This window comes from Zea mays, chromosome 6, assembly GCF_902167145.1.
Source record: "Zea mays cultivar B73 chromosome 6, Zm-B73-REFERENCE-NAM-5.0, whole genome shotgun sequence".
NCBI lineage: Eukaryota > Viridiplantae > Streptophyta > Magnoliopsida > Poales > Poaceae > Zea > Zea mays.
This window is the reverse complement of record NC_050101.1, coordinates 149,392,060-149,414,072: the sequence shown is the minus strand read 5'-3', so window position 1 is coordinate 149,414,072 and position 22,013 is coordinate 149,392,060. Positions and strand designations below refer to the sequence as shown.

At 42.8% G+C, this 22,013-nt stretch overlaps 1 protein-coding gene across 1 annotated transcript; it reads right to left on the bottom strand.

Moving 5' to 3' along the window:
• Positions 1-841: 841 nt before the first annotated feature.
• On the bottom strand, positions 842-1,546 carry LOC103630228 (protein SENESCENCE-ASSOCIATED GENE 21, mitochondrial). Its single transcript, XM_008651300.4, has one exon. The coding sequence runs from the start codon at positions 1,407-1,409 to the stop codon at positions 1,128-1,130; it is 282 nt and encodes a 93-aa protein (XP_008649522.1). The 5' UTR covers positions 1,410-1,546; the 3' UTR covers positions 842-1,127.
• Between the last annotated feature and the right edge of the window lie 20,467 nt (positions 1,547-22,013).

The window sequence follows — 22,013 nt, the reverse complement described above, 5'->3', positions numbered from 1 at the left end:
TGAGGCAGCTAGCTAGGGGTAGGGTAATGATGTATCCCCTGTAGCATAGTCGGTCCGAGGCCCAGGTCGGGCGAGGCGGAGACTTCTCCTGAGGCTGAGGTTGGGCTCGGGCGAGGTTGTGACTCCTCCCGAGCCCGAGGCTGAGGCCGAGGCCTGGGGTCAGGCGAGGCGGAGATCTTCTTCCGAGGCCGAGGCCTGAGATCGGGCGAGGCGGAGCTCCCTGTTGTGCCCGAGGCCAAACTCGTGGAAGATCGTGACTCCGTTTTATCCTGGTGGTTGGCACAGTAGCCGGAGCGGGGCGAACAACGCTGTTTTCCTGTCAGATCGGTCAGTAAAGGGTCGAAGTGACTGCGGTCACTTCGACCTTGCCGACTGAGGCACGCGTGTCGGGATAAGGTGTCAGGCGATCCCCGCATTAAATGCGCATGCGATACGGTCGGCTGGTAAGGCGATTTGGCCAAGGTCGCTGCACGACAAAGTCTGTCGAAGCTAGGCTTCAGGCGAGCCGAGGGTGCGCTAGCTCATCGCCTGAGGGGACCCTCGGGCGAGGCGTGAATCCGTCCGGGACTACTGTTCCCGCCCGAGGCCGAGGCTGGGCTCGGATGAGGTCGCGTCCCTCGGTAAATGTGACCTTGACTTGAACCGTGCTTTATCAGCCGTGTATGGTTTATTCTGAAGATGTTTTTCGGCCGCGTTTAGGAGTATTAGGGGTACCCCTAATTACGGTACCCGACAATGATTTCTATAGTTAATTATCTTTTATATGTCATCGTCATAATGTTAATTTATGGAATTAAAATGATATGGAAAATGCCTATAATTCTAGCATATTGTCATGAGATTTTTATGGTGACCAGAATGGTACCCCATCGTACGTATATATACCAACACGAGCATACAATGGAATTCCTGATGAACTGTGCAGGAACCCGATCATTTGCTACAGAAAGTAAAGGAAATTCCTTCTGAAATTGGCCCCGATCGAAGATAGCCAATGGTTAATAATCGGCTGGCCATCTTCTTCGGATAATCAGGTGTACACGTACGTACGTACTACTAGGTACAGTATCTTCGTCGTGGTGTGATCTTGGCGATCGAACAGGGGCAGCTAGTGCATGCTGCATGCATCAGTCGTCCTGCAGAATCCTCCGCTTGAGCATCTCGGCGCGCAGGTCGGCGGCGTCCACCTCCTTCGTGCCGGTGACCGGACGGTAGTATCCGGTCTCGGGGTCAGGTTCCCAGAACGCCGTCTTCTCCTCCGTCGTGGTGGCCATGGCGCTGGCGATGTCCTTGGCCACCGTGCCCAGCTTCACCGCCTTCTCCTCCACCTTCTTCACGGACTCCGCCGCCACCGTCATCGCTGCGGAGAGCCCCCTCCTGGATACATAGCTGGACGCGGCACGCGCCATCCGGTCGTGATGCTGACGACGTACGACTTGATCGGTTCCCTGTTCTCGATCGGTGCCCGACGGACTGCACGTCTCGCCTTCTTCTCCTCTCGACCTTCTAGGAGAAATGAAGGCCCACGACGACGACCCAAGAGCACACGCTAATACTATAATACTCTTACTATATATATATAGAAGCAACAAAAAAAAAAGGGGATAGAACCTAATAATGAGCAATGGCAATGGGAGGTTGTCAGAACTTGCCGGAAGGCACGTTTTGTCACATGCATAGCGGGGTTTCTTCTGTTTTTAGGAAGGAAAGAGCATGATGATGGAACATATCCCTTCACCGCCGTCTACTATTTCGTGGGAATAGGCCTTCTCCTTAGATGGGCCTTCCAGATATCAACGGCCCAAAGAGTTTTTTTATTTCATTTCGTGAAAGCTGAATGATTTAGGGTTTTTTTGTTTGTGTGACAAATTAGGCAGCGAACCAAACAGCTCCTTACTATTTCACTGGTGTGCTCTGCGCTGAGGCAACACCACTGAAATATTATTAGAGAGAATAAAACCCTCAATCGGGAAATCTTGAGACGAGTGAAGCTCGAACCTAGGACCTGTCGTTCTGCCACCGGAGAACGGACCAACCGAGCTAAGGCTCTGTGCTCATCTTATAGGAGAAGTTAGGTCAAAGCAACTCGATTTTTAAGAAACTGGTTTTTATCTCTTATTTAGAAGAGGTCAGTTTTTTAGTTTTTAAGAAACTGTAAATCTAATTTCTATAAACTAAAGCATAAACTATTATATTTAGAACCACCTCAATTTTCATAAACTAGTTTCTTGAAAACCGGACGCTTTCAAACAAGTCCTTAGTTGAACATTTAGCTAGCTAAAAATTGAATCGAGGAGGATACAAACTATCTGTGTTGGGCTTCAGACTCATACATGAGCCACGCTTGTCTTCCGGTCCAGAAAAGTAAGAGAGAGAGAGGTGTTGCAACAAGGGATTGAGGTCCAATGTAGCTGCTATGGTTTACTGCTACTGCCAATTTAATCAGTTCATCCTTTTCAGTCATCCAAACTCCAAAGAGTATCCAACAACCCCAAAGCAATTTCTTTAATCTTCATCTCTCCTTTGGTCCTCCTAACTTGCTCAGCTAGCTAAGCATGGCGTTTGTGGTTAGAGAAGGAACCGATAGTAGAAAAATCTTCGTGCTCGCACCCCTCCTACGCGCCCAGGGAAGAAGCTACGACTGAATCAAACTCTAGTCGATCAGCTTAGAGAGGAGAAGGGAACAAAGCGATCCTCTGCTGATTCATGTTATACAAAAGTTTACCTATATATAATATATAAAAAAGCGTAGCAATATGCGGCCACCTAACTAGTACACATAATATGTTTACTAAGGGAGGGTCAAAAGGGATTTTCAGTGTCGATTAAAACACACTATTATTCTATCGACTATAATGATATTAAGATTATAGTGTCAAGCATTTAAGAGCATCTTCATTAGTTCCCTAAAAAAAATGCTCAGATTTAGCAAGTTGCTAAATATATATTACTTATTACTTGCACCTTTAAATTTGGTTTCATTTGTGTAATAAAGTTCAATAATTAGTCTTCTCTGTTGATTACTATTTTCATTTAGCATGAATCACGGTCGCTCATTTTTATTTAATTTTTTGGATGTCATCTTTAGACTTGTCAAACAGGGATGATGAATTTATCATTTCCGTAGCTCAAATTATTCAAAGTACATTACTTGTACCGAGCGCGAACTCGATGGTAGATATATGATTTTATAGTGCGATTGACACATGAAATGAGTTACTGGGCGTGCCAAACACATTCCTAAATCTGTGGACTAAATAAGGATATTAAAAATTAGTATATTTGTGGACCTCATTTAAGAAACTATTGGAGCATGTTCTCTGATTAATAACACTCTAAATTAAATTTATGGACTTTTACCGGAACTGGTGAAGATGCTCTAATCATTCATAAAAAGTATTCTTAGGGATGGTTTTGTTAATATCTATGCAGTCAAAAATGATATTTTCAGGGGGGCGGTTGCAACAAGAGAACCGTCCTTAAAAATCAAAATTTCAGCGGCGGTTTCGTACGCCAATTGCCTCTTTAAACTAATTTTGCAGTGGTAGTTGTTGCATCGCAACCATCCTTAAAATTTGTTTTCTAACAACTCTAGCAATACAACCACTTTTGAAGGCATATTTTAAAGAGTTGTTGGATTAAACAAACCAACCCTAAAAATATATTTACCTGTGTGGTTATGGTAAAACCGAATCGCCCCTAAAATCAGTTTTAAATTTTTGAAGTGTTTCGCAGTATTTGAAATCATGTTTCCCTGCAAAATTTTAGACTTCATGTACACTACTAGTGAACTAGTTAATTAATACACATAATTTATAAAGTATACAATATCTTGTTAATTAATACACATGATTTAAAATGAGATGGATAAAATATACAATCTCTTGTTAATTAGCTTTATTCTTACTTTAAATTATACTCGACAACAACACCCACCTAACCAACAGGTCGGGATTAGAAACTTAGTTGTTGACTTCACAACAACACGCATTTAAACAACATAACACATATTTTTGTGTTTTATATTCTATGTAGAAACATAATATGTACATATATGATATATAAAAGAACCGTAGCAATACACAACACACTACCGGAATTTGGCTCTTTGCCGAGTGCCAAATTCTTTGCCGAGTGTTTTATTTCGGGCACTCGGCAAAGAGCTCTTTGCCGAGTACCACGCAAAAAACCCTCGGTAAAAGAAAACACTCGGCGAAGAAGCTCTTTGCCGAGTGTTTTATTTTTGACACTCGGCAAAGAGTTTCTTTGCCGAGTGCCTTTTTTTGACACTCGGCAAAGAGCTCTTTGCCGAGTGTCACAAATACAACACTCGGCAAAGAGCTCTTTGCCGAGTGTTTTTTCTCCAACACTAGGCAAAGACAATTTAAAAATCACATTTTAAAGTAGTAAATTAATTCAAATGAAAAGGTTTTCAACTACAAATTTCTATAACTCATCATGATGTACAATTTATATATTGAACATTTCTTCGTATGACAAAATAAAAATAAATTTGTTCATAAAACCTATATCTCTCTCGTAGTTTATGAAACTACGAGAGAGACGTATAGAATTTGTGCATATTGTTAGAACCATCATCTGAGATAAACAAATTACCAAACAACCAAAATAAACTTTGTAGATCTTGAGAAGTTATAGAAGTTTATAGTTGACAACTTTTTCATTTGAAGTCATATTGTCAACGAAAACTACGTCTGAATTTAAAAAATTTAAAATTTGAATTTTGAAAACGACTTCGAAAGGAAAAACCACCAACATGAAAGTTGTAGGTATTAAAGAGTTATGAAACTTTGTAGTTGACAATGTTTTAGTTTGAAATCATCTTGTTATGCAAAACTATGTTTGAATTTTGAAATTTGAATTTTTCAAACTGTCTCGGATGGAAAATCCGCCAAAATAAAAGTTGTAGGTCTTGAAATGTAATGAAACTTTGTAGTTGACAATTTTTTGATTTGAAATCATCTTATCATTGAAAATTTCGTGTGAAGTTTTTAAATTTAAAATTCAAATTTTATAAACGGTCTCGGATGTAGAAACTATTAAAATAAAACTTTTAGATCTCAAAAAGTTATGCAACTTTATAATTGGTCACATTTTCAAATGAACTCATTTAGTGCCTTAAATAATCAAATTACTTTCGATTTGTTATAGTACATGGGGAATGGAAACGTAATATAAACATAATTGTTGTAGTAGTATAGTGGTATGGGAGGGTATGCGCGAGAGAGAGGTTGTGAGTTCAAATCTCACCATTTACAAAATATATAAGTTTGATTCAAAATAATAGTGAAAAATGATAGGGCAACGGGTAAGGTAATAGGGTAGGGTTGGAGAGTTATTCCTAGAATTTAAAAAATGTTTTGCTGTTTTTTTAAATTTTTTCGATTCTTAATTTGCCGAGTGTTTTTCTTTGCCGAGTGCTTTTTGACACTCGGTAAAGTCTTTGCCGAGTGTCCGAAAAAAAGCACTCGGCAAAGAACCCTTTGCCGATGAAATCTTTGCCGAGTGTTCTTTGCCGAGTGTTACACTCGGCAAAGCCTTTGCCGAGTGTTACACTCGGCAAAGCCTTTGCCGAGTGTAAAATAGCCTTTGCCGAGTGTCTTAGACACTCGGCAAAGAACGCGATTCCGGTAGTGACAGCTAACTAGTATATATAAAGAGAGATTGAGAGAGTAGCACATAATACATATACAAAAGTTATTCAGAATGAAATCAAAATTGGATGTAAAAGAAACCATAAAACAAAAGGAAAAACTATATCAATCAGGATTAAAGGTGTCTGTACTCCCAGAACGTTGGCTAGCTGCTACTCTACTGATGGATGGTATTATTAGCGGAGACTAGATATCTTGTCGAGTCACAGTTGTGTGACTAAAAGGATATGCTTTTAGTTATAAATTTATAATCTCGATTAAAAAAATCAAGATTAAAGCAGTCCCAGTGGGTACCGTATCATCATATTCATCAGAAACACACCATGCGCGGCCCAAAGAAAAGCCATTTATTTCTCCGGGCCACCCCTTACTTGCTCCCGTCACCTAGAGATCTAGCGTAGTAGATTTGTAGGAGCGTGCGTCGTCGTTAACACACACACACACACCCCTGCCAGTAGGGCTGCCATGATCACATCAGTCATCGATCAGTTCCATGCGTCATGCTGCATCGATGGATGTGTTGTTGTTCCATCGTCTCTGCCATCCGAACTGAACCACAGAGCTGCACACTTGTTCGTCAAAGACGGAACCACGGCAACAGGACAGAGCAAGTGCAGTGCAGGAATACAGCCAAGCAACCGTCCAGTTCGAGGTAGTTGAGTGTTGGCGACGGCCAAGCAAAAGCTAAGCTCCCCCGTTCCCCGGCCGGCGCGGCGCGCAGCTACCCAAGTCCAACGCAAACGCAAACGCCAACGCCAACGCATGCAGTGCTCAGTGCTCTTACGTGACTACGGGGAGTGGCCGGCCGATGTGACTCTTTTCTTCGCAATGGGCCACTGCAGCGTGCGTCTGTCAATTGATGATGGCAGCCATGCTGCCATGGCCTATATAATATTTTTAGTTTTTTCTACAGCGTGCAGTGTTGTGCACGAGTTGGTGGTTCTACTCAATACAGCAAGGAATTTTATTGGAATTGAATTCTAAGAAGCCTTATGACAAGGTTTAATTGGGATTTTGTCCCAAGCGTTGGGAAGAAAAGGCTTGGGTGGGAAATGGATAGGATGGATTACGTAAGTAGAGCAATGTGGAAGAGTGGCTGTTTATATTTAAATGGATAGAGAGAGAGGTTCTTTTTGGGTTTTAAGTTTCAAATAAAGGCCTTAGACAGGGTGGTCCCTATCTCCATTTATCTTTTTTAAGTTGATGGTTGAAGTTCTTCATGCTCTTATATATGTAAAGTTAATAGAAAGGGGATTCTTACAGGATTAGTCCCACATCTAGTAGAGGGAGCTTTAACAGATTACGAACTTGTCAGGGTGATCATTTATACTCTGGGTGGAGAACAATCTGCATGAGCTCTTCTCTTTCCATTATCCCTTTGTATGCTATGGCATATGTACATGTTGTATGAAGGAAATTACTAACAGATGGATGCTATCATGTCTCTATTTTTCTACCAAAGTACAAACAATAAAAGAAAATACCATATAGTCAGATGGGAAGCGCTTGAGACACCCAAAGAGTTTAGATGTATGAATTATGAACTCTTGTTGTAAAGGGGGTGAAAATCGTATCTGTTGTGAATTGTTGAGAAGAAAATATTTGGGGGCAGAAGAGTATTTTTCAAATCAAAAGGAAGAGTGGCTTTGAGGAGTTTGTTTTTTATGGGAATTTGCTATAGGGAAGTCCATACAGTACTTTTTGTTTCAAAGAACGAGTATGTACAGGGGGTTACAAAGAGATGAGTTTACATTGTCTCCACCCACATCCTAATGGGGTCTGCTAATGTGGTCTTCATTCTGTAGCAGTCTAGGAGCATCTCTTTTTTGAACGATTCTATGCAGTTCGTCTATGACGGTGAGACGTTATCAAGAATCCACCTACACTATCGGAATTCGGCTCTTTGCCGAGTCTATTTTATCGTGCACTCGGCAAAGCATTTTTGCCGAGTGTCACTCTCGGTAAACTAAGACTCTCGGCACATACCTAGTTTGCCGTGAGCGAAACACTCGGCATAGAAAAACACTCGGCAAAGCCTTTGTCGAGTGTCAGACTCTCGGCGAAATGTGACGCTCGACAAAGAGTCGTCCGTAGCCGTTTATAGTTTACGACGGTTAACTTTGTCGAGTGTCAGTCGTTTACACTCGGCAAATTATATTCTTTGTCGAGTGTCACCTGGCAAACACTCGTCAAATAGTTGTTTTGCCGAGTGTATTTCCTTGACACTCGACAAAAAATATTTGTTTTTTCACCAAATTTTTTGTGGTGTTTTACTACAGTATATAGACCTAGATATTCAATTTTGGCATAATTATCAAAGTGTTTGCTATAACTATTAGATTTAATTTGTTTAATTGAATTTCTTCAGATAATTCAGATTTGAACTGCAAGTCACTAGAAAAATGGAAACCAGTTAATGTAAAAATGATATTTATGTTATTTAGCACAAGTTACAACTTATTTTAGGAGTAGAATGTGATTTCTGAGCACCATGGTCACGAAACATGAACGTGAACTTGTGATCTAGTTGTTTTAAAATGGTATAAAACATAAATAAAGTCAGAAAATTATGAAACTTATCGACATATCATAATATTATATGTAGAGGGTGTGATAAAAATTTGACATTGTTTCATGAAAGTTGTCGCACATTATGTGTAGAAACCTATCCGGTCTCTATTGAAGTTTTATGATTTCATATGGAGGTCGGCTAGGTTTATACACATAGTGCGTGACAACTTTCTCGGTTATGTGATGCCAAATTAGCATGTGAATCACCTAGCTTGAATTTGTCATAACGAGGACATATGTTACTGGAAAGTAACCAAACCTCGGGAATAATTCTTGTGCCATCATTTTGTTCTTACAATATCTGTTGTATATTATTTAGTCTTATGTGGATTGTAATTATATTTTATATCATGCTAAGTAGTTTACTAGTTTTTACATAACTATTTAATTTACAAGCTACTAGTTTGGTTAAGAGTTAACTTCTAAGTATAACATAACTATATCTTGGCATTCGTTGTAATTGTAACTTTTATAAAATATTTTTTATAGATTATTGACCCCTCCCGTCATCTATGAAGGTGGACCTATTTTAGTCATATAACAAGCTAGACATGTTTTAATTGAAACTGGCGCTTAGGTTTTCATCGAGGCACTCCAAACCAGTGAATGAAAATATTAATATTTAGAGAAAATCTCTCCAATACCATACAAACTTATACCAATCCCTTCAGTACCAATCAAAATTTACAGCACCCCTTCAATGCTATCAAATTTAAATTTTAATCCCTTAAATTGCATCGCCGTTAGTTTGAAGCTAACGCTGTTAGTTCCATTTAAAGCAAATTCCTCTAATGCCAAAAAAATCTATATTGATCCTTTCAATGCCACTAGAAATTGGTTCAGTCTATTTAGATTTTAAAATTTCCAGAATAAAAAATGAAATTGAAGAGATTTTCTCATTGATATATCTAGAAAAAAAACTAATTCAAGGGTTCTGGATTTACATGCCCTAACTACTATATTGTTGTATTACTAAACTTGATCTTATGCGTGGAAAGGAGCAACCAAGTCAGTTTGCTTGGAAGTGTACTAAACAGAGCTTAGACAACGGCGAACGGACAGTGCCGCTGTGCATACTAGGGCCCAGGTTCGTCATGGATTCACGAACGACCATCATTGTCGAGTAGTTGCATGGCGTACAAATGTCATTTGTAGCGCGGCCGGCCGATGGAGCCGTACAATGTTCGCGTATGGGGTTGCAGGTCCCTCTTGCTCGTGCCCCCACGCTTTGCTCTCTTGCTATCTTTGCTCTCAGACATGACGGTTTCCTCACCGGCTCGGTTACCCCTGTGGACTGCACAAAATACTCATGGCTCGTCAGCTCGCTCGATTCGTAGTCAACTCGGTTACCTAAATATATCGAACCAATTTCTAGTGACATTGAAAGGATCGGTATAGATTTTGATGGCATTTGAGGAATTTGCTTTGAATGGAAATAACAGTGTTAGCTTCAAACTAACAGCGATGACATTTAAGAAATTAAAATTTAAATTCGATGGCATTGAAATGAAACTATAATTAATGATGGTACTGAAAAGGATTGATATAACTTTGGACGACATTGAACAGATTTTCTTTAATATTTATACAATACATGCATGCATTCACACAACAGAGACATGCATGAAGCGTGATGAGATGCGATGATAGATGATGTGATTGTGGTCAACTGGTCTTGCTGGCAGCGCGCGCAGTGGCAGCCGTGAAGTTAGGGCGTCTCTCCAAGCTCCAGGGCTCCAATCATGATGTGGACGCACGCTCTGCTCTGCGCATGGGATTGCATATTTGCATTGCATTGCTTGCCTTCCATGCATTCGACTCGAGGTCCAGCCATCAGCTAGCCATGCATGCACCCATGTCCCCATGCCTTTGCACTGTTTCCTTGCAGAAGCAGCAACAGTGTTGTGTCAATTGAATGCTTGCCCTTGCATGCATGCCGTCCAACAAGACATGGTACGGAGGAACGTATTGCAGGCTTGCAGGCTTGCAGCAGTGTGCCGTGTGCGTTGCAAGGCAGAGAGCTGTCGCCTGTCGGTCGATCCAACGGTCTGCAACGACGACGTTCGAGACGACGCACGTTCCTTCATGCCTGTTTGGGTCAACGCAAGGTACTACTAGCCAGCTAGCTAGCGAGCTACTCCAATCCATCATTCCATCTGTCCATCAATCCATCTACTTTCTCCTCACGCAACCAGCACTCGTACGTATACCTAGTAGCTTGTATGGCTAAGGCGTAAAATGGTATAAAATTTTCTCACCTAGAGAGATGAGATAGAGAGAACGAATGGTGCGGGATTAATTTCACCGACACTACATATGAAACCGTGTGTTGAAGGCCAAAAAGAGCCTCGCGGACGGTCCGGCCCTGAGGTCGGACCGTCCGTGGTCCGGACAGTTCGCGGTGGTGGCGCGGACAGTCTGCGTGTGCGCAGAGTCAGTTAGGGTTTCTAGTTTCTCACGGGATTTGTTACCTAAAACCGCGGGAAATCAGTTTGAAACGGATCCAGACCTCCCCTTTATATAGATGAAGGGCTACGGCCGATTGAACCCCCAACAATCGATCAAATCAAATCTATCTCTCTTTTTTACCTTACGCATTAGGAGTAGTTCTAGTTTAGTCCTAGTTTAGAATTCCAATCCCCAAATTCTCCGCTTCTCTTCGGCTCTACGTCGATTAGAGGAGTCTAGGTCGACCTGCCGAGCCTAGACAACCCATAGGATCTCTCCTCCCCGACGGGGTCCCTCCCGGGAGCGAGATCCAGGCGCCGCCGGCGATCTTCCGCGGCCCCTGCGCACGCGCGGACCGTCCAGCCTGTAGGCGCGGACTGTCCGACCGTCAGGCAGGAGACCCTAGCCCCTGTACCAGGTCGCGGACCGTCCGGCCCCTGGTCGCGGACCGTCCGCGCCTCTGCAGAGGGCACCGCCACCGGTTCTTGTTGAGTGTTTGGCGCTCCAAAAAGGCGTCAACATACTTTTGGCGACTCCGCTAGGGACTAGGTGTCTAGACCTGCTAAAAATCGGCCCATAGATGGCCGGTTCTAAGGATCACACCAAGATCTCCACCACCAACATCATCAAGCCGGCCATGGAGGCGCTCCCGGCTGATGACCAAAGACCCTTTGAAGACCTCGTAATGCGCAATGAGAAAGAGGTGATGCGGCAATGGAACGAACAACGTGACAAGGAAGAGGCGAAACTGCTGCATAAACTCTCCGAACGGCGCAAGGAGGCGGCAGAAAAGTACTTGTCACACTTCATGGTGGATCGCCACCAGAAGGTCATCCGTCAAGGGGAGATCGACATGGAATCTCTCCTACCTCCACTTCAGGGTCCCGCTGTAAGTACTCCAGATCTATCTCTTACGACTTTCATGGATCAACGAGGAGATCAGTTAAAGCAATATGTAGATGAATCTGTTAAAATGCATCTACGTGCATACGAGAAATCGGCTGCTCCTAGCATTCCATCGCGAGAGTCTAATACAGAGCCACCCGCGTCAAACACATCGGCTATAAACGGGTCACCCTTGACCCAGCCATCATATGGTATGCCGATGCACGCTTTCGTGTCACCATCACAACCGCAACCACTAGGCACACGACAGGTACTGGACGCGACCGGACCGTCCGAGCATAATCTCAGATAGTCCGGTTATACCGCGGACCATCCGGTGTATTTCATCGGACCGTCCGACCCGATGCAGGCCCGCACACAAAACACTCAGGTCGCACCGTACATGGCCGAACCATCAGGGTACAACCCCGAACAATTCGGCGCCATCACGGCCGTCCGGTGCATCACGCCGGACAGTCCGGATATGTTACGGACCGTCCGCCATCTTACGTCGGACCGTTCGGATATGGCATGAACCGACCGACGTATTACGCCGGACCATCCAACTCTACACGAGTCCACGCGCAGACTGCCCAAGTCGCGCCATATATGACCGATCCATCCGGGTACAGCCCTGGACCATTCGGCCCGATCACGGACCGTCCAGTTATTTACGATAGACGGTCTGGGTATGAGACTGCCCACGTAGCACCATATACAGCTGGACAATCCGGATATACCTTTGGACCGTTTGGCGGTTGCAGACCATCCGGCTTCTTACGCCGGACCGTCCAGATATGAGTATGCAGAGCCGAGAGCTGCGCAATACACACAGTTCCCACATTCATCTCAACAACATTATGGTGCCCCACCAGCAACACATTATAATCATGTCATACCACCTCATGGACATAGGGCTGAATACTATTCGACCATAAGAGAGCCTGAGAGGAATAGGGCAGGAGCTGGTGACATTAATAGAACACCTAACACACACTTCAAACACCCCTGGGAGGAAAGCCGATAGAATGATGTCAGGCAACCTGAGATTTCCACCCACAAACCCAATGGATGGTCGCCAGACATGGCGGAGAGGATCAGAGACGAGGTAGTCGGGATGTTCAGAGACAAACTCGGTGTTAGTGTGTCAGGTACAGGACAATCGTATCGGAAGCCTTATAGCCACCGATTCGACACTGTGCCATATCCGCAGGGAACTAGAATACCAGACTTCTCTAAGTTTTTTGGTGAAGGTGGGAAAAGCACACACGAACATATTAGCCAATTCATAGCACACTTGGGAGAATTGGCTGATGGGGAAGCGTACCGCGTCCGTTTATTCTCGTTGTCCCTTACTGATACAACATTCGCATGGTACGCAGCTTTGCCACCAAACTCTATTAACTCTTGGGAAGAATTAGAGCGGAAATTCCATGAACACTTCTTCTCAGGAGAACATGAATTAGAATTAGCTGACTTAGCTTCAGTCCGACAAGGGCCTGAAGAATCGGTTAATGACTATATCCGGAGGTTCCGGGACATTAGAAACCGATGCTTTCAGATCCATGTCGCAGAACAACTAACAGGGCTGGCTTTCAATGGATTGCAACCCTACTTAAAAGAAAAATTAGATGGCACCCAATTCTTTTCGCTAGTACACTTGCACCAGCGGGCTATGACCTGTGAAAGCCGAAGTAAGAAACATCAAATTCGGCTAGCCATAAGATGCATCTAGTGGGATACAATAATTCGGACGATGAATCCACAGATGTATACACCGCCGAACTAGTTTGTCCAGGACAGGCTAAACCTTCAGCATGTTCCATTTTACAGTCGATTCAAAAGAATCGACAAGAGGAAGTTAAGTTTACTTTTAATGTTGCCAAATGCGATAAAATATTTGACGAGCTACTAAAAAACGGCAACATTAAATTAACTCATACTATTCCTCCTCCTGATGAATTAAAAAGGCGTGCTTATTGTAAGTGGCATAATTCCTTTTCTCATGCCACCAATGATTGTAATGTTTTTCGTCGACAAATACAATCGGCCATAAATGAGGGCCGATTGGCTTTTCAGGAGATGCAAGTAGACACACAACATTTTCCTATTAATACAATAGAACCCACATGCAAAAAGGTCTTGGTTCGGCCCGAAATGGCCGATAAAGGCAAAGGTAGGGGCATCGTCATTGGCGATCCTCGCATGTCAATTATATCGCAAAAGGAGATTGCTCGAAAGGCTTCGGACGGGAAGGCTAAAAAGTCTGAAGGCGTCGGGGGGCAGGCACAATTAATAAACCAAACACATCAGCCTGGCCCGAGCATCGCAGATGGTCTGGCACCTATGTGCGGACGGTCTGGTGCTCAGACAAACGGTTCGGCTAATCCAGTCGGACAGTCCATCTATGACCAAAGGCGTCAGCCTCTACACGAAGCAAGGAAAGAGACGCAAGGGCAAAGCACATATAGTCGGCTGATCAAAGCCGACTCTACTTTTGATCAGTTGCTCTCCAAAAATGCTAGCAAAAAGACTGTTCCACGTGATCGGTCAACAAAGAAACCCCGGTCACCTGCTAAAATGAAACGGCCGAACAAAACGAACCAAAAGGCGACGCGACAAGCATCGCCTGTCCATCCTATGAGACCAGGGTACTTTCCAACCATTTATTCATCGTCGGTATATTGTCCTACTCAAATGTGGAATGACACGACGATGAATCCATGGTACATTTATAGTCCCTTTGTCTATCCAGGCTGGGGGGCACCTCCATTCTATTCATTTTGATCCATTGATCAAATGGTCATGGCCGAGAAAGATACAATCCAAAACAGCCTTTATACATTGGTGCTTTATTAAATGATCTCCATATTGAAAAGCCGGTGACCTACATCAGGTTTAGTTCATATGCTTTTGGTTCATCAACCTTCACCAAAAGACAGGGGGGCATATGTTGAAGGCCAAAAAGAGCCTCGCGGACGGTCCGGCCCTGAGGCCGGACGGTCCGCGGTCCGGACAGTCCGCGGTGGTGGCGCGGACGGTCCGCGCGTGCGCAGAGTCAGTTAGGGTTCCTAGTTTCTCGCGGGATTTGTTACCTAAAACCGCGGGATTAACTCGGAAATCAGTTTGAAACGGATCCAGACCTCCTCCTTTATATAGATGAAGGGCTACGGTCGATTGAACCCCCCAACAATCGATCAAATCAAATCTATCTCTCGTTTTTTACCTTACGCATTAGGAGTAGTTCTAGTTTAGCCCTAGTTTAGTATTCCAATCCCCAAATTCTTCGCTTCTCTTCGGCTCTACGTCGATTAGAGGAGTCTAGGTCGGCCTGCCGAGCCTAGACAACCCCTAGAATCTCTCCTCCCCGACGGGGTCCCTCCCAGGAGCGAGATCCAGGCGCCGCCGACGATCTTTCGCCGCCCCTGCGCACGCGCGGACCATCCGGCCTGTAGGGGCGGACCGTCTGGCCGTCAGGCAGGAGACTCTAGCCTCTGTACCAGGTCGCGGACCGTCCGGCCCCTGGCCGCGGACCGTCCGCGCCTCTGCAGAGGGCACCACCACCGGTTCTTGTTGAGTGTTTGTCGCTCCAAAAAGGCGTCAACACCGTGTAGTGAATTTCAAGAGAGAGAGAGAGGCTGCATGAGCCTAGAGTGATTTCTATTCCCCCATCGAAATTAAAGATGTATGGCCTGAGCTTTGTCACAATTTGTTAGACTTCTATTTCCCCCTTCGAAATTAAAGATGTATGGCCTGAGCTTTGTCACAATTTGTTAGATGGGAGATATATTTCTCATCTAAGTGTATTATATTGTTGGAATACCATTTTATTTTGTGCGTACCAGAATTTAGCTCTTTGTCGAGTGACAAATATTTTGCCGAGTGTTTTTTTTCAGGCACTCGGCAAAGAAGCTCTTTGCCGGGTACCAAGCAAAAAACCCTCGGTAAAAGAAAATATTCGGCGAAAAAACTCTTTGCCGAGTGTTAAAAAAAACACTCGGCAAAGAAGCTTTTTTCGAGTGACAAAAATAAAACTCGGCAAAGAAGCCCTTTGCCTAGTGTCAAAAATAAAACACTCGGCAAAGAGCTTTGCCGAGTGTCAAATATATAACACTCGACAAAGATCTTCTTTGACGAGTACTTTTTTCAACACTAAGCAAACACAATTTTAAAATCATATTTTAAAGAAGTAAATTAATTCGAATGAAAAGTTTTCAACTACAAATTTTTATAACTCATCATGATGTACGATTTATATTTTGCACATTTCTTCATATGACAAAATAAAATTAAATTTGTTCATAAAACCTATATATCTCTCGTAGTTTATGAAACTACGAGAGAGATGTATTAGATTCGTGCGTATTGTTAAAACCATCATGTGAGATGAACAAATGACCAAACAACCAAAATAAACTTTGTAGATCTTGATAAGTTACAAAATTTTGTAGTTGGCAACTTTTTTATTTGATGACATCTTATCAACTAAAACTACGTCTGAATTTAAAAAATTTAAAATTTGAATTCTGAAAACGACTTCGAAAGAAAAAACCACCAACATGAAAGTTGTAGGTATTGAAGTGTTATGAAACTTTGTAGTTGACAATCTTTTGGTTTGGAATCATTTTATCATGCAAAACTATGTTTGAATTTTAAAATTTAAATTTTGGAAACTACCTCGAATGGAAAAACCACCAAAATAAAAGTTGTAGGTCTTGAAATGTAATGAAACTTTGTAATTGACAATTTTTTTGTTTGCATGACAAGATGAAGTTTTCATTGAAAAATTCGTGTGAAGTTTTCAAATTTGAAATTCAAATTTTGTAAATGACCTCGGATGTAGAAACTATCAAAATAGAACTTATAGATTTTGAAAAGTTATGCAACTTTATAATTGGTCATATTTTCAAATAAATTCATTTAGTGTCTCAAATAATCAAATTACTCTCGGTTTATTATAGTACATGAGGAATGAAAACACAATATAGACATAATTGATGTAGTAGTGTAGTGGTAGAGGAAGGTATGCGCGAGAGAGAGGTTGCGAGTTTGAATCTCACCATTCACAAAACATGTAAATTTGATCCAAAATACTAGTGAAAAATGATAAGGCGATGGGTATGGTAATGTGGTGGGTAGTGGTTGGAGAGTTATTCATATAATTTAAAAAATGTTTTGCTATTTTTGGGTTTTTTTGTGATTCTTAATTTGTCGAGTGTTTTTATTTGCCGAGTGCTTTTCGACACTCGGCAAAGCTTTTGCTGAGTGTCCGAAAAAAAGTACTCGACATAGAACCCTTTGCCGATAAAATGTTTGTCGAGTGTAACACTCGGCAAAGCCTTTGCCGAGTGTAAAATAGCCTTTGCCGAGTGTCTTAGATACTCAGCAAAGGACGCGATTCTGGTAGCGCGTACTCCTATTTATAATTGCATAGGAATGTGACGTAGTTTTTTCACACCACTAGGAACTATTTTGGAAGCCATAAAACAGAGGAAATTATAGGGTTAATATCCCCTTCTTATTCAATTTTGAAATAAAAAAGGATTTTATCTCTTTCAATCCTCTCCAGTTTTCTGGCTCCCAATCTGACGCTAAGGAATACACAATCCCTATCGGTCTATCATGGTCGCACAATTTAAAATCGACAATAATATGAGTATTGTCATTATCGATTGATAATGGATAACATGATATTGATAGTTCATTCTCTTGTCCTAGATTTGAATTGTTTTCAACTTTGAATTCTTGCGTGTCCACATATGTTCCTTTTTCGTAGATTATCCGTAGCGGTCCCACTATACCATCTCTCTAAATCTTACTTTTCACCACCCTCTAAAAGATTCCATCACCCTAGATCCAAACTCTCGCAACGGTTCCCTCTAAATACAACATTTGTACACGATACAACATATTCTTAATATATTTTAAATTGGATTTTTCACATATGTATTTGCATAGTCTAAAATAGTACTTTCTTATTAATTTTGTGTTTAATTCGTAGTCTAGAGTATAAAAAAATAGAGTGAAAGAACACCCTAGATTTAGGGACAAGAAGACATGTTCTTAAATTCAGGGTGTTCTTTAAAAACTATTGTTGCGGCTTTAGGTTGCCCCTAAAGCTTTAGGAAGATGTGTTGTGGATAGTCTAATCATCTTCTCTCTTCTATGTCTCCCACATTGAATCTCCTTCCCCCTCTCTCTCCTATCATTTCTCCCTTGCCACATTTTCTCAGCAACAGGGTGGCCGCCTCGACACAGGCTTGACTGCGGGTGGTGGATCATGCGGCCTCGACGTGGATAATAATGATTCTCTTGTGTTTTTCTCTTTTTTGTGTTTTTAATATGGTGAAAGATTTTCTCAAAGCAATGTGACAATTATTAAGTTTGATCATATTACAATCATGTTAACTCATCTAGATACAAACTAGAATATCTGGACTTAGAGTCCTAGTCAAAGTCATATACAACATAGTTTCCTTTCTAACATCCCCCTCGATCATAACTTCACTAAGTTAAGATTGTTCTAAAAAATTTGTATCACTTATGTAGAAAAAGACTTTGCGAATTATCAAATGTTTGGTGTTTTGAAACAATCGACCGAATCTCAAACTATTTACTTACTACTTTTTCTTGAACAAAATGATAATCACTTTCTACATGTTTAACTTGACCATGGAACACTGAATTTGAAGCAAGATATGTGGCTCCCAAATTATGACACCATAAACATGGCTTATTGTACTCCTTAATGCCAAGTTCCTTATAAATAGACTACACCTAGAGAATTTCTGAAGTAGCATTAGCCATAGCTTTATATTTAGGCTCCATACTTGATCTAAAAACAATTGATTTCTTGTTTGCACTCCAAGAAATTAAATTAGGAACAAGGAATATGCAAAACCTCATCATCAATATAACTAGTCTAGTTTGCGTTTGAGAAGTCAATCATCAATTTTGACTTTGGTCTAAGATTGATAGTATTGTTGACAAATCTCATAATTCTTTTCTTAGTTTTCCAGTGTTTAGTTGTAGGTGCATGCAAAAACTGGCATACATTGTTTATTGAATACCAAACTTTTGGTCGAGTAATGATCATATATTAAAGAACTCCAACAATACCCTTATACTTCGTACTATCTTTGGGTCCCAACTCCTAACAGACCACCAACATATGCTGAATTTTTTTCATTAGAAGCCAGTAGATTAGAGACAAGTTTACACAGACACATGTTAGCATGTTGCAATAGGTCACAAGCATATTTCTCTTCAGACATAACAAGACCATCTTAAGATTTCTTAACTTCTATTCGAGAAAATAATGTGTCACCCAAGTTTTGTAAAGAAAATATATCATTCAAATCTTTTAATAATATAATTACTACATCATTGGAAGAACTAGCAACAATAATATCATCTACATAATTGAGCATATCTCTAATCCTTTAAAGCATGAGTTTTGTGTGTCATGCACAAAACGGTATAGGAGCAGTCAGAGCTCTAGTAGTTGTTTTAGCATAGATATGATATAGATGATAGCTCTGACAAGGATTACATTAATTGTACCACCATTGTAACCTCTAGCACAGCCATCGAGACAACATGACATAAAGGCCATTGGATCCACTAATAATTAGCTACATAACTAAGTAAAATAAGTTACTAACTATCTAACAAATTACTAAGTTATTAATGAAAAATCTCACCTTCAAACCAAAACATTTGTTGGCCCATGTGGGTGAAGGTCGAGGGTGTAGGTGGTGATTGGATGAGATCGGGCACATGAGCAAACACCGGATGGAGGCAAGCTTATGGGTGGATGGCAGGGGCGGGCGCACATGGGCAGTGGCGGGCCTAGGATTTGAAAGATGGGTATTCAAATTTGCTAAGAGGTAAAAATTGATATGTATAATACCGTATAAATTCTAATTATTTGGATGTATAATACCATAATATATTACATAGTGACAATTTCATCGCTTACACATGATATATATCAAACGAGAAAGTCTAGAATTAGTTAGTAATAACCATGGCTAATTGGCTATTGCCACAAAAACAAAATTCACATTTCTCAATTCTAGCCAGACAAATGGTAGTTATCGTACCGAGTTGAAGCGTTGAAGCAATTTTGTGGTCTATGAATCAGACGGAGGCGACGCACGACAAGGTGTGACTTGCGAGCTAAGAGGGCGACATCATGGCAGTCAGATAGTAGAGTAGTGGCTGCGGATGGCAGGGCGCTGTCGTGCAGCCACGCGAGGCCGAGGGCGAGGGGCCAAGGGTGCGGGCCGAGGGAATGACAAACGGTTGAGCGCAGCGGGTGGCGAGGGCACACCGCACGTGTGGGCAGATGGTGATGCCAGGCGGCTGCTATGGCACGACGAACGATACCACAACCACATGCTCACGAAGCTTGAAGCCAACGGGCGTTGAGGCAAACCATGAGAGAGACGGGCTCTGTAACACCCTGAATTTGAGGGTAGAGTTTTTTTCTTCTTTTTACTCACCAAATTCAGGCGTTATTGAAAGGGAATTAGGCTTACACCTAGTTCCTAAATAATTTTGGTGGTTGAATTGCCCAACACAAATAATTGGACTAACTAGTTTGCCCAAGTGTGTAGATTATACAGGTGTAAAAAGTTTACCCTCAGCCAATAAAAAGACCAAGTTTTGGATTCAATAAAGGAGCAAAGGGGCAACCGAAGGCACTCCTGGTCTGGCGCACCGGACTGTCCGGTGTGCCACCGGACAGTGAACAGTACCTGTCCGGTGCACCAGGAGACTCAGACTCAAACTCGCCACCTTCGGGAATTTCTAGAGGCGACTCGGCTATAATTCACCGGACTGTCCGGTGTACACCGGACAGTGTCCGGTGCGCCAAGGGAGGTCGGCCTCAGGAACTCGCCAGCTTCGGGAAACTCCAACGGCTAGTCCACTATAATTCACCGGACTGTCCGGTGTGCACCGGACTGTCCGGTGCGACTCCGGAGCAACGGCTATCTCCGCGCCAACGGCTCTCTGCCGCGCATTTAATGCGCGCTCTGCGCGCGCAGAAGGCAGGCTCGCCCATGCTGGCACACCGGACAGCAAACAGTACCTGTCCGGTGTGCACCGGACACCCAGGCGGGCCCACAAGTCAGAAGCTCCAACGGTCAGAATCCAACGGCAGTGATGACGTGGCAGGGGGCACCGGACTGTCCGGTGTGCACCGGACTGTCCGGTGCGCCATCGAACAGACAGCCTCCCAACGGCCACATTTGGTGGTTGGGGCTATAAATACCCCAACCACCCCACCATTCATTGCATCCAAGTTTTCCACTTCTCAACTACTACAAGAGCTCTAGCATTCAATTCTAGACACACTAAAGAGATCAAATCCTCTCCAATTCCACACAAAGCCCTAGTGACTAGTGAGAGTGATTTGCCGTGTTCATTTGAGCTCTTGCGCTTGGATTGCTTCTTTTCTTTCTCACTTGTTCTTGAGATCACAACTCCATTGTAATCAAGGCAAGAGGCACCAATTGTGTGGTGGCCCTTGCGGGGAAGTTTTGTTCCCGGCTTTGATTTGAGAAGAAAAGCTCACTCGATCCGAGGGACCGTTTGAGAGAGGGAAGGGTTGAAAGAGACCCGACCTTTGTGGCCTCCTCAACGGGGAGTAGGTTTGCAAGAACCGAACCTCGGTAAAACAAATCTCCGTGTCTCACTTGCTTATTCGCTTGGGATTTGTTTTGCGCCCTCTCTCTCGGACTCGTTTATATTTCTAACGCTAACCCGGCTTGTAGTTGTGTTTATATTTGTAAATTTCAGTTTCGCCCTATTCACCCCCCCTCTAGGCAACTATCAATTGGTATCAGAGGCCGGTACTTCATTAGAGCCTAACCGCTCGAAGTGATGTCGGGAGATCACGCCAAGAAGGAGATGGAGACCGGTGAAAAGCCCACTACAAGCCATGGGAGCACTTCATCGGAAGAGTCCCACACCAAGAGGAAGGAGAAGAAGAAGGACTCCTCCAAACGGAAGGAGAAAAAGGCTTCCTCTTCTCACCACCAAGAGAAGAAGGAAAAATCTTCTTCCCACAAGCCGCATCGGAAAGGCGACAAGCATAAGAGGATGAGGAAGGTGGTCTACTACGAGACCGACACTTCATCAACTTCTACCTCCGACTCCGATGCGCCCTCCGTCACTTCTAAGCGCCAAGAGCGCAAGAAGTATAGTAAGATCCCCCTACGCTACCCTCGCATTTCCAAACATACACCTTTACTTTCCGTCCCATTAGGCAAACCACCAACTTTTGATGGTGAAGATTACGCTAGGTGGAGCGATTTAATGCGATTTCATCTAACCTCGCTCCACAAAAGCATATGGGAAGTTGTTGAGTTTGGTGCGCAGGTACCATCCGTAGGGGATGAGAACTATGATGAGGATGAGGTGGCC

Bases quoted from the DNA above. Each gene is read 5' to 3' on its own strand.
- LOC103630228 (XM_008651300.4), bottom strand. From the start codon at position 1,409: ATGGCGCGTGCCGCGTCCAGCTATGTATCCAGGAGGGGGCTCTCCGCA.